General features: G+C 51.6%; 2 protein-coding genes and 1 long non-coding RNA gene across 6 annotated transcripts in view; 1 reads left to right on the top strand and 2 right to left on the bottom strand.

Annotated features, from left to right (window-relative positions):
* The window catches only part of MCM10 (minichromosome maintenance 10 replication initiation factor), a 92,032-nt gene that overhangs the window by 36,551 nt on the left and 40,742 nt on the right, over nt 1-14,739 (top strand). The window contains exon 21 of one of the 2 annotated variants that reach the window (XM_072955060.1): nt 7,207-7,781. The exons of the other annotated variant lie outside the window; for it this stretch is intronic. The gene's annotated coding sequence lies outside the window, so the exon portion shown is untranslated. Of the gene's footprint in view, nt 1-7,206; nt 7,782-14,739 lie in introns of those variants that run through there. 2 annotated transcript variants of the gene reach the window in all.
* On the bottom strand, nt 2,932-3,905 carry LOC140691441 (uncharacterized). Its single transcript, XR_012067062.1, has 2 exons — nt 3,687-3,905; nt 2,932-3,091 (listed from the first exon to the last, which is right to left on the bottom strand). It is a non-coding gene; the product is annotated as an uncharacterized lncRNA (long non-coding RNA).
* UCMA (upper zone of growth plate and cartilage matrix associated) lies at nt 4,262-13,661 on the bottom strand. Of its 3 annotated transcripts, XM_015245618.3 has the most exons (5): nt 13,604-13,661; nt 13,241-13,318; nt 13,058-13,141; nt 9,130-9,228; nt 4,262-4,631 (listed from the first exon to the last, which is right to left on the bottom strand). In XM_015245618.3, the coding sequence occupies exons 1-5, from the start codon at nt 13,659-13,661 to the stop codon at nt 4,534-4,536; spliced, it is 417 nt and encodes a 138-aa protein (XP_015101104.2). In that variant the 3' UTR covers nt 4,262-4,533. The 3 variants fall into 3 exon arrangements, with proteins under 3 accessions (XP_015101104.2, XP_015101105.2, XP_072811166.1); XM_015245619.3 differs by lacking the exon at nt 13,058-13,141 and having other exon boundaries at nt 13,253-13,318; XM_072955065.1 differs by lacking the exons at nt 13,058-13,141; nt 13,241-13,318.

Here is a 14,739-nt window from a genome sequence, read left to right as displayed (position 1 = left end):
GCTATGGCACCGTTCAGTGAAAAGATTACATTTTCCTCATTGGATTATTTTCACTCTTTCGTCAAAAATCAGTTGACCATACATTTTGGGGTCTATTTCTGGACTTAGTTCTGTTAATCTGTATGTCAGTCCTTATGCCAATACCATGCTGTGTTAATTACTATAGCTGTAAGACTTGGAATCAGATAATATTAGTCCTCCAACTTTGTTCTTCTTTTAAAATCTGTTTTGGTAATTCTAGGTCCTTTGCATTTGAATGTAAATTTTAGAATCAGCTTATCAATTTCTACCCCAAAAACTCTGCTGAAATTTTTATTGGGATTGGGTTTAATTGATAATATTAAGGTTTTCTCTCTATGAATATAATACATTTATCCATACATTTAAGTCTTCATTAATTTTTCTCAACAACATTTAGTAGTTTCAGCGTACAGGTTATATGCATATTTTATCTATTTCTAAATAGTTTTGATGGTGTCATAAATGGGTTTTTTAACTTAATTTCCAATAATTATCCTATATACTTGCTAGTATTTAGAAATACAGTGCGTATTTGTCTCTTGGCCTTGTATCCTGGGGCCAATGTAAACTTACGTGCTAGTATAGCAGCTTTTTTATAGATTCCTTGGGATTTTCTACATATGGGCTCTTAACCACCTGAGAAGTTTTAACATTTCATTTCCTGTTCTGCATGACTTTTTTTTCTTGTTCCCAATCTGAGGAGGAAAGCATTTAACTTCACCATTAAATGTATCCAGGAAGTATTTTGAGTAAGGTCGGACGAGATCTGTAAACAGTGGCGTGGTCTCTGTCTCTTCCGTTCCCGGGAGTGATGTTATCAATGGAGCGTTGCTGGGCTTGACCACGAGAGGAGGAAGTGGATTCGGGTCCTGGGCTGAGTCCATTTTCAGGCTGCGATGCTGACTTGATTACATCATTATTAGCCACACCATAACAGAAGTGGTGTCCGACTGTGTGTCATTCATGTACTTTGAGTTAAAGGTACAAGCAAATCACCAATTCAAACTGAGTGGCATCAACCTGTCCCTCCCAAGTGACAGTGTGACTCTCACTGACGTGGGCGTTTGGAAGCTTGGGCTCAGGAGGGCTGCTCACTCCTTCCTCAGCCTGTCTCCGCAGTCACATGACTGAAAGGGCCCTGCCAAACACAAAAACCGTTTTCTGAGCCCAGGTGCTTATCACATCTCTGAAAAGTGTCTTAAGGTTCAATGGTGGTTTCGTAATAGCAGCCATCAGAAGCCAGGGTCACAGCCAGGCCAGCTGTCACCCAAACTAGACAGCAGATCAAGTTTAGTTTTGGTATCATCTCCTTTGTCTTCATGGGACTACTTTGCTAGGGCTGCCGTAACAGAGTGCCGCAGTGGGCAGGAGTGGAGCACGTGAGGTCCTGGGTTCAATCCCAGTCCCTCTGTTAAAAAACAGAAAACCAAAGTGCCACAAACTGGGTGGCTTAAAACAGTGAACACTTGTTCTCTCACAGTTCTAGGGTCTAGAAGTCTGAAATCAGGTGCTGGCAGGGCCACACCCCTCAAAGGCTCCAGAGGAGGGTCCTCCCTGGCCTCTCCCGGCTCCTGGTGGCCCAGGTGCTCCGTGCCTTGTGGCAGCACCACCCCTATCTCTGCCTCCCCTGCCCCAGCCTCCTCTCCCCGCGTCTTCACACCCCCTTCCCTCTGCGTGTTGGTGTCTCTTCTCTTCTCATAAGGGCACCCGTCACATTGAGCTAAGGGTTCCCCCTACTAGCCTCCCAGCTGATTACTACACCCACAAAGACCCTACTTCCAAATGAGGTCAGCATTCGCAGGTCACAGGGGCTAGAGGTCAGCACATGTCTCTGGGGGAAACAGCTCAGCCCCAGCAGGGCCCTTCTGCCCCAGCTGCCCAGCCTTCTTGTCCAGGCTCAGCATTATCCCACCTCCAGGCCTCGCTCTCAGCTGCTTTCAGGAAGTCCGCGCTAAAGATGCAGAAAACTCAAGAACAGCCTAAGCAGGCACCGCTCTGGGGTCAGAGTGCCCTCGAAGATAAAGGGAAAAGCACCTTCTCCCGGCCACCTCCCTGCCCCCACCCCAGGCCCCCTGCTTCCCCCTTGACGTGGGTCCCTGACTGACTAGTCCAGCCTGCTTTGGAGGTAGGGTTTCCAGGGCAGTATAGGGCAATTTTTTTTTTTTTTTTTGAGGAAAAACTTCTCAACTGTGGTAAAACTCTTCACCAGAGGTGGAGCAATTCATTAGATCTGGACACTTTGCCATGAGTGCAAAGACAGTGATAAAATCTTTAAAAAATGTTCTAGTTATCAAGCACTTTATGCACATTTCAAGCCACAGGAGCTGAACTGGCCTTGGGAAGGTAGGAAGGGCACTGGGCAAACTCCACCATGAGACACTGTGACTTGGACAGGTGGAAGAGAGAAGCCACCCTCTTCCCAGGAGTCCTGGGATTAAGAACATGGAGACTCATGCTTGGGACACAATTCAAGTCCCAACACGACAAAAGTCAAAGCTGCGCACAATTTCTTTGCGGCCTGGCGCACTCGTGTTAAACTTGAGTGGGAAGATCGGCAGCTGAGGCTTGGAACGTTCTGACTACGCTCTTCGGGGGCTCACTTGAGACATCTGCTCCCAACGTTACGCTGCAAACATGTATCTTAGCTGTCAGCGGGTGTGTAAACTGAGTCAAATAAAAATGCTTCCAGGAGGAAGCGAGGTTATCAGTACACACTCCACCAACACAAGTCACATATTCAATACCACCAGCCACACCCTGCTGCCTCTGGGCCTGTTTTTGACAGGCAGGCTCTTTAGGAAGTGCGCTGCTCGCCACAGCCCTCACTCCAAGTGCCAGGAGCTGCAAACTACAAGGTGACAGCAGTGGAAGAAACTGACATAAAATTAAGACTTTGCAGAGGTGCCGACATCTCATGACAGTTTTACTTATTACCCGAAGAGACTGAAATTACTGGGGAGGAATGAGCAGTTCAAAGTTTCGGAGCATGAAGCTCAACAGGATGAAACAGAGTTCTGCTGTTGGTCCTCTTTCTCCCCGGTCTCTGGTCTAGACTGGAGAAGTCGATCACCTGGAGTGGAACGAAGGTCAGAGGTGCGCCTCACGCACGGGTACCACCTGCCTCCTACCGCACCCCCAGGAGTGCAGAACAGGGAGCCTTAGCAAACGGACCTGACAGACCCCCCCGCTCCTGGGTCTGTGCTCTCGGGGGTGGGGCTCCTCCTGGCCCCCGACTCCCCACGCAGATCAGCAGTTCTTGCTAACAGGCACGGAGGAAGCGCGAGAGGAGGGGTGTAGTGGGCACTGCTCAGGCCCCAAGTCAGGGCTGCGGGCTGCTGGGACAGCAATCCCAGTGGGCCTATGCTCCACCCACATAAGACGCCCTCTCCGTAGGCCGGGAGCCAGATGCCAAGCCAGCAGATCCAGCCCCTCACCCTTTAGGTCAGTAGCCACAGTTTCCGAGGGTTGTGCGTGTGTTTTCACACACCCAGCTGTACAACAGAGAAAAGGAAAGCACTGCTCTCTCCCTTCAGCCAGAAAACAAGAGGAGCCGCAGAGTGGCTTGTATGGTGATGGTCACACACCCAACGCCTTCTGGCAGGAGGACCAGCAATCAGGCGATGGCCACCGATGGAGCCTGACTCCAGCCATCTGTCTCTACAAACCTGCTGCATGCACATGAGGGAACGCTGGGGCTGCACTGATGTCAAATACCAAGAGTGGTCTGGGTGAGTGGCCAGTTCAAAAGAACAAAATGAAACAGCTTGTCCTTGTCTCCTCAACGGCCAGGCTTGGCATGTTGGCTCTAGATAAAGAACTCTGGCAGAAAGAAGAATTCTACTACCTTGTTCTACCCCCATCCTTAACAAGGGCCCCATTATACCTTAGGGTTTTCAAATTCCACCACTCAGAGCTAATCGCAGCTAGTTCCTGCGCAGGGAGAAGGATGCCAAAGGAAACAGGACGTGGAATCTGGGCAGCGGAGTGTCACAGGAATTCGTGATGGAGGATCTGTATTTTCAGAGACTGGCCTTGTCAAAAGGGTGGCGTTTGGGACATTCTTTTACCTGAGTCTTCTCTGTTCTCTCATTACTACTCCCTAGTCCTTAGGGGCTCCAGATAAGTGGTTAAAAAGAAATCTGCCAAAGGATGGATGAGATTCGAGGAGACAATACAGAGTGTTGACTGAGCATTTTAATTTATGAACTATAAGCAGACTGATCGTTCTATGGGACAGGAGTCTCACCTTGGGAACAGTGGCAAAGCAAAGGGAAACCATGTAGGATTGACATTAGGAGGCCTCACAAGCCTTTGCTCACCCAGAAAATCATCTGCCAAGAAGCAGAAGCCAGGGCGTTTTAATCCATCAGAACGGAAGGTATGTGTGTGTCCCACTGCAGGCCCCAAGCTGAGGCCCTGGGAAGGGGCCTGTTTGTGTAGGAGAGAAGTACCCGAACACCGGGGGTGGGTGGGGCATCTCAGGCTCCGTCTTCTGGGTCTGTCAGGCTGAGGTCAGATGTGGTGGCAGTTGTAGAGATAGGAGGGGTACAGGCCGTCATAATGCCACTGGCGCCACTGCTTGATGGCCTCCCGGCTTCTCTCTTCCTGTTCTGGGGATGAGAGATGAAGTCATCGTGTGAGGATGGGGGACTCTGATCTGGAGAGAGCCACCGAGCTCTCTTGGCAGCTGTGGACCCAAAGTGCCTGCCCCGAGGTGACAGGAACCAGTTGTCCCTGTGAGCATGGACGGCAGACAGAATGCCCCAGCCAGGAGGGTCCAGAGGACGCTGAATCCAAAGGCCTCGTTTTATGATCAGGCCTGGACAGGTGAGCGTCACAGAGCTGGTTGCCAAGAGAGACAAGACCAGGTCCTGCATTACGTTCAGTGTTCTTCCCTGCACAACCAGCAGAGGGGCGCAGGGAGCAGTGTGCAGAAACTGGCCCGGAGACTTGACAGCTAAGAAACACATCACAGAAATCACAGTAGCAGCAAAAACAGACTGCAGGCCACGCTGCTGAAAAAATCACGGAAGGAGATAATTGTCAACTTTGAGTAATGGGATTACAAGTGAGGTTTTCTTTCTTACTGTTCTGTATTTTCTAAGCTTTAAAAATAGTTATGTTTTTAAAACTAACTGGGCAAAGGGGTGAATGGAGCACGTGGGGGAAAGTCTTGGTACCCGCCGATTCTGGGTGGTGGTTGTACGGGGGGTCGTTGTACCGTGTGCTTCTCCGTGTGTTTGAAATGGTTCACAGTAAAGGGCTGAAAGGAACAGAGGGGAGTTCTTCGTGAGCAAGAAAGCCCCGGGTTTTCTGCCTCTGATGAGATAATTTTCTGAATAACACCTCTGTTTGGCTGTAGAACTGGGCTCCCGGTGCCACTTCAAGGCCGCCTGTCGCTCAGTGTTAGGGACCATTAAAGCACTAGCAGCTGTCACAAGGCTGTCAGTGTTTAAAAAGCACCCATGAAGCCCCTCAAAAAGTGAAACAGAATTAAGATAACTCAGCAGTTCTGAAAACAGGAACAGATGAATAGATAAACAAATTGTGAGATCGATAGGTAGACAGACAGACAGACAGACATGAACGTATGTGTGTATATATGTATTATTCAGCCATAAAAAGGAGTGGTGTTCTCTGATACATGCTACAACATGAATGAACCTAGAAACATGCTAACTGAAATAAACCAGACATACAGAGACAAATAGTGTGTGACTGCACGTAGGAGAGTCAAATTTGCAGGGACAGAGACCACGTTAGAGGTTACCAGAGGCTAGGGGAGCAGGGTGTTAATGCGTAATGGGTGCCAAGTGTGTCTGAGGTGTTAAAAGGGTTCTGCAAATAAATAGTAAGTGATGGTTGTGAATGTACTAAATGCCACTGAATCGTACACTTAAAAATAAGTAAGATGGCAAATTTTATATTCTGTATTATTTTACCACAATTTTTTTTTAAAGTATTTGGGGAAAATGTTAGGAGGATGGAAAGTTAATAGAAGAATTGCAAAGATTCAAAACCCAAAATGACTTCCTTGCCTCTGTTTTCTCAAGTGTGAGCTTCACCCCAAAAGCCTGTGGTCCTTACCACTGTGAGAGCCAGGTGACCTCAGCAGAAAGGGGCCTTGTAACTGCTGGGTGTGGAGGCACCGTGTCTGCTGGGAACGCTTCCTTCTGTGTGAGCCTGGGGTCAGTGCTGCCCCGGGCTCTGAGAGTCCTCTCAGGGACGCGGTGTCTCAGGGCCAGCCAGGAGCCCAGCCAGGCCAGGCTGGGGCTCTGGGTGTGAGCCTTCGGACCTTTCTCGGGCCACATAGAGCAGCTGCTCTTCGCCAGTCTTGAGAAAACAATTTTTGACAAAGAAGTTGATTTTTTTATCTCCAGGTCAAGCCAGACTCTTCTTAGACCATTTCATTTAGTCAAAGGGGAGATTTCCCTGGTAAAGACCCAAGGCCTGGACCCTTTGGCCTTCGTGTAGGGAGCACTTGTGACAAGACGTCATGTGGCCAACCTCAGCTGGTCTGACCCAGGCTTCTGGCTTTGAAGGTGGAAGCAGACCTGGGCCACCATGTAGGCCTTACAAGTGGAAGCTCAGCACACTGCTTATCCCAGAGCTTTCAGAGCAGAGCTCAATGTTATTTTTGCCTTGTGACACTGGCGGTTTTAAGGAGAGTTACAACCAGGAGCCAGGACTGGGCCGAGTGACTCTCTAACCCTGCCACTTCTTCCCCAGATGAGGGCCAGTGTCCTGGGTGGGTTGGCAGAGGGGCCTTTGATAAAGATGGGGTATTCAGGCCCTCAGGAAGGTCACTCTTGTCCAGAAATCTCTCTCCAGACCACCAGATATTCCTCCACTGGAACTCGAGTCCTTCCAGTCACCTATAGTAATCTGTCAGCATTCGCTCTTATGAAGCAAGTACCTCGGGGAGAGGGCGGGCATCCAAGTGCCATCAGGTATTCCGAAAATTGTGACATCGTCAGGTCAACCGAACCCAGGGTCCTGACCGAGAGGGTGTGGGGGCCCCAGAGAAGGGCTCTGAGCACTGCCCACGGTGGAGGTTTCCAGCAACCTAGTCACCGTGCAGTGGCCTGTCCTGGGGCAGAGGCAAGAGGAGTTTCGCCTTGGGCAGCATTTACCCTAAGGCAGAGGCTGGGCCTGCTGCACCTCGATGCCTCCTTCCTCTGTCAGGCTCTGGGGAGACCCCTCTGCGCCTCTGCACGCCCCGCCTCCCTGCATCCTCGTGGGCCCGGCCTCCGATGGAAGAAGCCCCTCAAGACCACTGCAGTCCGGTCATCCTTCATCTGCAGGAACCCGGGCTTCGCTGGCAAACACGCCTTCGTTTAAATCCCTTACTAGCTTTGTCTCTGTGAGTATTCACATATCCTTTTTAAGCCCGAGTTCTGAAACTGTAAAATGGACATTGTGAGACCTGAGAGGCTGGTCACATGGATGACAAGGTTTGGGGCAGCACCCGGCAGAGCCAGCGCTCGACAGCCAGGCAACGACGACGGCTGCTGTCACTGCAGCCGCCAGAGGCCTACGCCCTGCCCTGCAACATCTTCCTCTTTGTGGGCAAGGCCCGAGGCCCCCGGCCTTCATCTCCGCTGGTATTGGCGGAGGATCGGTCATCCCTTACGTGCCTAACCCTTCATCCTAATTCATCATGTAAGAGAAAACTGAATGCTTTCCACCCATATGCTAGGGATTTGGACCTGAAACATTTTAAACTGCACAAAATAAAATGCTGTTATTAATACCATGAATTTGGGGGGAAAAACCACTGAAGGAATTTTAGAAACCACATTCTCATTTTTTAAATGCTTCTCCCCAAGCTGTCCACCAAGGTAAACAAATCTCCAGCAGAAGTATTTGCCTCTGAGTTACAGCAGTCTGAGTTTTTTCTGGGATGTTCAGCTTGCCAGGATCCTGCCCAACATCTGTCTGCAGGTTGCAGCCAGGCGCCACCTGCAAGGCAGTGGGCACCGCCTGCCTCCACCTGGTGCCTGGTGGCCGTGTCCTTCTCACTAAGAGGCACCCTGCGAGCGTGTTGCCTCCCAAATCCACCAGAGCAGGCGAGCGAGGGGGCTGACTACTTGAGAACTGAGATTGTGGGCTTTCTCTAACAAAGGTCACCTTAACTGGGGCCTTATGTCCAAGCTCATGTGCCTCCTGGACCTTAGTCAGGAGCATTTCAATCTTGAATTTTCAGGAAAGACCAAAAAAGTAATAACACACACACAATGGCCTACCTGGTCTGGTCCCTGCTAAATGTTCTATGGGTTTTTTGCTATGGGCAACATGTAAGGACACTTACGGTACACAGTCAAACCCCATCCCCCGTGGGAGGCTGTGGTTCCTAAGTAGAACCTTCCTCTACCCGCACCCATGCCCACACCCAGAGGCCTCAGTGAAATCAGCACTTGCAGTGGGGCCCTGTCTCCCAAGGCGAGAGGGTGGGATTGGGAGAGACACCTCTGCAAAGGCAGAGGCTTAGCAAACAAGATGCTCGCAGCAGCCGGTGAGGAAGCACGTTGCAGGGGCCCGATGCTGTGGGTGAGGGGGGCCTTCAGGTGGGCCGTAGATGTTGATGCTGGCGGTGGGGAGCGTCCGGGAGGCCCTGTGACCAGTGCTTTCTGAGTTCAGCTGTCCTGGTTTGCTTCCACCAGTCCCCAGATGTTGACTAGGCAAGCAAAGGCCTGTGTTCCCAGAGCCGTGACATTGGTGTAAGTCCAAGCCACTTGAAAGTGAGTTTGAAATCCTCCCAACCCAGTTCCACGGGAGCTAAGCCACTAGTGTGGGTGCTAAGACAACGCGGTCCACCATGGTGACCCCAAGTGGGAGGAGAACATACTGTCAGCCAAAAACTCGCCCAGCCTTACGGCCCCAATCCAGTGGTGCCGTAGGTGTTCTGTTCTCTCCTTGCTTCTCAAGTTCTATAGCCATTTTTGTGCCTTTTTCTCTTTTTCCCAAGACTCCCATAGAAAGGAATTTAAAGCAGAGCGGCTCTTACCTCCCTCCTCTAATACAAATCTAGGGAGGAGTGCAGGCGGATCGCGTGCTTCTCCCACAAAGCCCCGCTCCCAGCGAAGATGCTGGCGGAAGAGCTCTTACCGTCGTTTTGCTCCTCTGCGAAGTTCTCAGACTCGTTCCTCTGTTCCTCGTGATGCTCTCTCCGCAGCTCGTCAGCCCACAGCCGCTGCCTGTTCTCCGCTGGGAAAGGGGGGAAGAGGCGAGGGTTGCCCCCAAGAGCAGGGACAGCTGCACGCGTTTAGGGGAACACCAGTCATTCTGCCTAAGCCCTTGCATGAGTGGGGAAGGGGCTGCTTGCGCGGGGGTGAGAGTGATGGTTCACTCCTGACATAGACTTTAAAACCTGCGGGACGTGGGGGTCATCTCATCCAGCCACCTCGTTTTGTGGGTGAAGGGATTGAGACCCTCCCCAAAAGGTGACACAGTTTAGCTTCCCTCGTAGGATGAGTGGTGTATCTATCCAAGTATGCTGGGCCTCTCGGAAATTGAAAACCCGGTGATCAAAAATGAATTCCGTGAGGGAATAAGCCACCTAACGTTAATTTCACACTAATACCTGCAAGTCCGTTCAGCAGCCTTGAGCACCTGTCACAGCCAAAATGCATGCTAAGCCCTGTGATTAAAAAAGCACAAAAGATTCTGCCCACGAGGTCTGTGGTCCACTTAAGGAGAAAGATAAAAAGATAAGTTGCACCCAGCATTCGGGCCGCTATGATGAGAATCCCCACCGGGCACAGTGATGGCACGTGATGGGGGATCTAAGATGATCCCGATAGTCACGCCCTTGGGTGAGTCCCTTCCCTCAGCGGCATGGGCTGGCCTGCTAACTGGCTTCTCAAGGACGGAACATGGCAAAAGTGGAACATGACTTACAAGATAAGGTTACAAACAAGACTGTGGCTTCTGTCTTGGGTTGGTCTGCCTCTCACTTTTGCTCTCGCTCTGAGGGAAGCCAGCTGCCATGATGTAAGCCATCCAGTGGGGAGGCCCATTCATGGCAAAGAACTGGTGTCCTTGACCAGTAGTCACCAGGACCTGGAGCTTGCCAACAGCCACATGCATGAGCTTGAAAGCAAATCTCGCTGTCAGGCCTTGAAATGAATGTAGCCCCAGCCACTAGCTTGACTGTAGCCTCTCAAGAGACCCTGAGCTCAAGGCTACCAGCCAAGCCGTACTCAGACCCCAGAAACTGTGAGACAATAAATGTTAGTTGTTTCAAGCTGCTAAACTTGGGGCTCATTTGTTACACAGCAGTAGATTTCTAGTACAGGATATGGGGTGATGAGGTAAACTCCCTGATGATGAAAATACCAACCACAGGTATTCCTTACTTTGTGAGGCAATGCATTCCAGTAAGTTGGCTGTAAACCTTTTTAGGAGGAATCCCAGTTCCATATTGTAAAATTGGAGGTGCACCTCTCATTGGAAGAAATACTCCAATGATAACACAAAACTGTCTCTGAGAGCACATGAATATGGTGACCGTTCCTTGGCTGTTGAGCAGTGACGTTTGCCGAGGGGTTGGGGTGGGGGGTGGCCACCTGAGCTACCACGTCCCACTCACCAGCCAGTACAGCTGTTCCTCACCTGCTCTAATGTAGTGCCACCCCCAACAATCTAGATTTAAGATTTTTAGATGTAAAATAAATCAGTTTCTAGGTTCATCCATTTCTGCCCTCAAGTCTTTACATTGATCTCTTTGGTGTGAGAACTGTGGTTGTCTGGGGGAGCTTATTTAAAGCTCTGTTAGTCATAAAACATTTCTTTCAACTGGGCTTTAGCTGGAAAAATCCACAAAGGCAGGAAGGCCATGGGTGGTACAGGAGGACTGGCCCCTCAATGCCTCACTCTCCCACGGTGGGAACCCCACCGTCAAAGCAGGGAGACTGAGGTGCTGCTGTCCCCACCAGCTACGTGGTGCAAGGTGGGGGTGCTGATGATGGAAGCAGAGAAACTGAGGCAGGACGCTGGTTTCCTGTCCCACCCACGTGACAGGGTGATGGGAGAAGCAACCTGAAACATGCCTTTGTGAGACGATGGCGCCATAAACCATCTCCAATCCTCCTTGAAAGTAGGAGCCTCCAGTAATAATCACATTATATAAATACTGGTTATTGATACTGTTTTATATGACTTAATTTAACTCAGGTTAAAAATCACGTCATCTGAACTGGTCTCAGTGCGAATTCCTTAGGAAACTCCCATGTGTTTCCCACACTTGCGCCGTTAGCTACGTAGTTAGTTGTGCGGTCTTTCGTCTGGCAGAAGGGATTGGTACGCCATCCAGTCCTTCCCCGTGCCACGCCCCTTGCCCCACACCCTCACATTTCTTCGGACAGGATTCAGGCTCGGAGAGGTGTAGTGACCTAATCAAGGTCACACAGCTGGTCCGGGCAGAGCTGGGACTGACCCAGAACATCCCCCTTACAGCCCACTGTAAGCTGCGATGTTGCTCAAGGCTCCAGGTACCAGAAGGCTGCCGGCAGAGGGTCAAGTAGCGGGCAGGGCAGGACAGAGGGCTTAGAGGCTTAAGAGTCTAGGAAGCGGGTGCTTAACAAGCCACCACCAACTCCTAAAGAAGCATTCTCCATTTCTGTGTACTCCGGAAAGGAAACCATCTTCCCAAATTGCCTTTTTAGAGGTGTCACAAATTGGACCTCTGACTCGGCAATGAATAAGAATTTAAATCTCGGGACAAGGTGCTATTTTTATACTGTGCACCCTCTGCATAGGCTACGTCCCTACTCAGGAACATGCATTTCCTCGGATTAGTTCTTTTCACCCTAAAGTAACCTGCGTGTTTACCCAGAAGCTTAGAGACAGGAGATGCCTGTTTTCTTGTTCCAAATTCAAGTTTATCAAAGTGTCATTTGCCTTTAGTGGACCTGAGACACAACTGGGCATTATTCTCTTGCCCATCACTAGAGTTGCCCAGGTGACAGCAGATGAACTCAGGTGCATCCTAGGTGTTCACCAGGGACCCCACGACAGACACACTGAGCTTCCGTCCCGGGGGACAGATAGACCCCTGGCTTCATCACACCCCTCGCTGTTCTGAATCTGCTTGGAGGATGGAAACTCTTTGCCTCCTAAATTCACGCCTTTTCCTCCTGGAAGTCTGCCAGAAGGTTGCTTCTCTCATTTCCATCAGGAGCTGCCCAAGTTCCATACTGCTTCTTGCCCATCATTTGAAAACAGTCTTGCTGTTTTCACTGAGTAAGTGACCTTGCTGAGTGTGCCGAGAGGCACACAGAGTTTATTCAGACACACACGCAAGTGATGAAGCAGGACTTGGACTCAGAGACAGTCAGAGCCCAGGGTCCTTGGAAGAATCTAGTTCAAGGGCAGAAAGCTCAAATGCCTTCAAGGGTCAGAAGGTCATGAAAATGAGAGTCCCTGCCAGGCAGGGGGTACCAGGGCCCGCTCCAGGCTAAGAAGGAGACATGCTTCCAAACTCAAAAGCCTCCCCAATGCATTGGAAGTGAAAACTTCTACAAACACTGCTGGCTGAACACGCTCTTTCAAGGACTTATAAATAAGGAAACTTGGGCTCAAGGAGAGGAAGTGGTCAAGACCACTTAGCAGCAAAGCTGTCACCAAACCCACATTCCCTGCTCCCAGTCCTGTGTGCCCTCTCCCTGCCGGCAGCGCCACCCTCTTGCCTGGAAGGGAGTACCGTGGATTACCCCGGTTATTGTGTCCCCTCTCGACCAGAACACATATTTCCCCCCTGACACTTGTAACTTTCAGAAATTGAGATGCAGTCCATCACTGAAGTCATTCTGTGTGGCGCTGTCCCTCTCTGTTCCTTACGCCGACAGCATAGCCAAAGACTGACCTCCAGTTGAGGAAACGTGTAACTTCTAATTCAGAGCTGCAGTCACTTTGATACCCAAGGGCCTAGGTTGAGCCCTGGGTCCCTGGCGGTCCCCGCAGCCCAGCTGACTGTGGGACAGAGAAGGGACAGGAGAGGAGGCGAGAGCAGAAGGCAGGCCTCCAGCATCCTTACCATTGACCTCATCTCGGGATTTGGGGGACCGCTTGCCACGCTTCTTAAGGAAATTTGAGGCATCTGATTCCCACATGAAAATCTCTTCCACACCTGAAACCCGAGAGAGGCCAGTCACAACCAGTGGGGGCTCAGCTGGGCTGCCACAGGAGCCAGCCCCTCCGCCCTGCACCCCTGGGTGGCCCCTGCACTCACCTTCCTGGGCCTCTTGTCCTCCCACCTGCCTGGTGCCCACCGACACACCGGTCCCCTCCTGCAGCACTGTGGGGTGAGAGCGCAGCGTGAGGGCGGCAGCACCCCGGGAGGAGCCCGCACCCCGAGCCGGGCTGGGACGGCCCTCCCCAGGCTCTGTGGCTTTCCTTGGTGCCTCAAATACCAGCCACAGAGCCGATCTCCCTCAGAAACCACCAGGCACGCTGTTTCCTCTGTGCTATGCTGTGTTATACACACCCCTACACACACACGCAGCCCGCTCTGCCAGGGCCACCTGTGCAGCCTCACCTGACACCTGACACCGGGGTCATCCTGGGGCCTCCCCATCCTCACTGGAGAGGAGCACCGCAGCCGAGAGGCAGGAGGTGAGGACCAGCTGTCTCCAGGCCATGTTTGGAAAGGCTGAGGCTCCATCTGGGAACGATGGGCAGAGAGGGTTCTGTAGACCCTGTGGCTGCCGGTCCTCACTCCTGTTCAGGCAGGATGAGAGAGAGAGAGAGAGAAGGCCGGGATACCACCGAGGGGAGCGGGAGGGGTCCCAGCTGTGGCTTCCATTGGCTGCTTCTTCTGGAGCACTGGAGATGTTTTTGGCACCTTGCGAACCTCACAGAAGCAGAGCCTGTCACCGGGGCCCCGGCTGGGACAGTCCTGAAGTGGCCTTTCCAAGGTCTGCACCCAAGGAGTTGCTGTTGGAATGCCTGGCCTCAGAGTCAGAATTCCAAATATGAAGGGCGAGTTTCAGAAAGCTCCTGGCATCTGCTTCAGGGGAGGTGGGGGCTCTGGCTCTGGGGGCTGAAGCATGCTGGGGGAGAAGGAGGGCGTCATGGGGGACTCTGGCTCAGAGGTCAGGTCGGGAGGGGCTGCAGAGGCTGGAAGACCCCCATCAGAGTGACACTCACACAGACTTGTGGGCCATCCTGGTGGCACTCCCCACCTGGACGCATCCCCAGCCGCTGCTCGCTGTCAAGCAAAGGATAGACCCCTTGGCCTGGGGTCCCAGCGCCTTTTCAAGACATTGAGGAAGAGAGGCAGCCGTGTGTGAAGAGCCCCACCGCTGGGCGTACCTCTCAAAGGCCCACCCGTGTCGGGGAGGAAACGTGCTCCCAGAAATAGGAATGAAGGAATCAGAGCCCCATGGGGTCCTCAGAGCCCAGTCCCTTCGAAGCTTCCATCTTGACTTTGTCATTTATTTCTAACCATCCAGAAGAGTCGCCTGCAGGCATCGTTCAGAATCATCCTAACGGTGACCATCGCTAGACCCACCTACATGAAGCGCCCCTTCCATTAGACATGTGTAGTTACTCCCCGCACGTGCTTGGCCCACTGGCAGGAAAAGAATGTTAGTAACAGAAAAATAACCAAGACAGAGCAAACAAAAATGGGCTGTTTTCCAGTGGAGGAAAGTGCTGGGTACACCTGCGCCAGCTTGTGGTGGCGGGAGCACACAGAGGGCTTCCCTTCGACACGGT

Source organism: Vicugna pacos, chromosome 35 (genome assembly GCF_048564905.1).
Source record: "Vicugna pacos chromosome 35, VicPac4, whole genome shotgun sequence".
Taxonomy (NCBI): domain Eukaryota; kingdom Metazoa; phylum Chordata; class Mammalia; order Artiodactyla; family Camelidae; genus Vicugna; species Vicugna pacos.
This window is presented reverse-complemented; position numbering and strand designations above follow the sequence as displayed.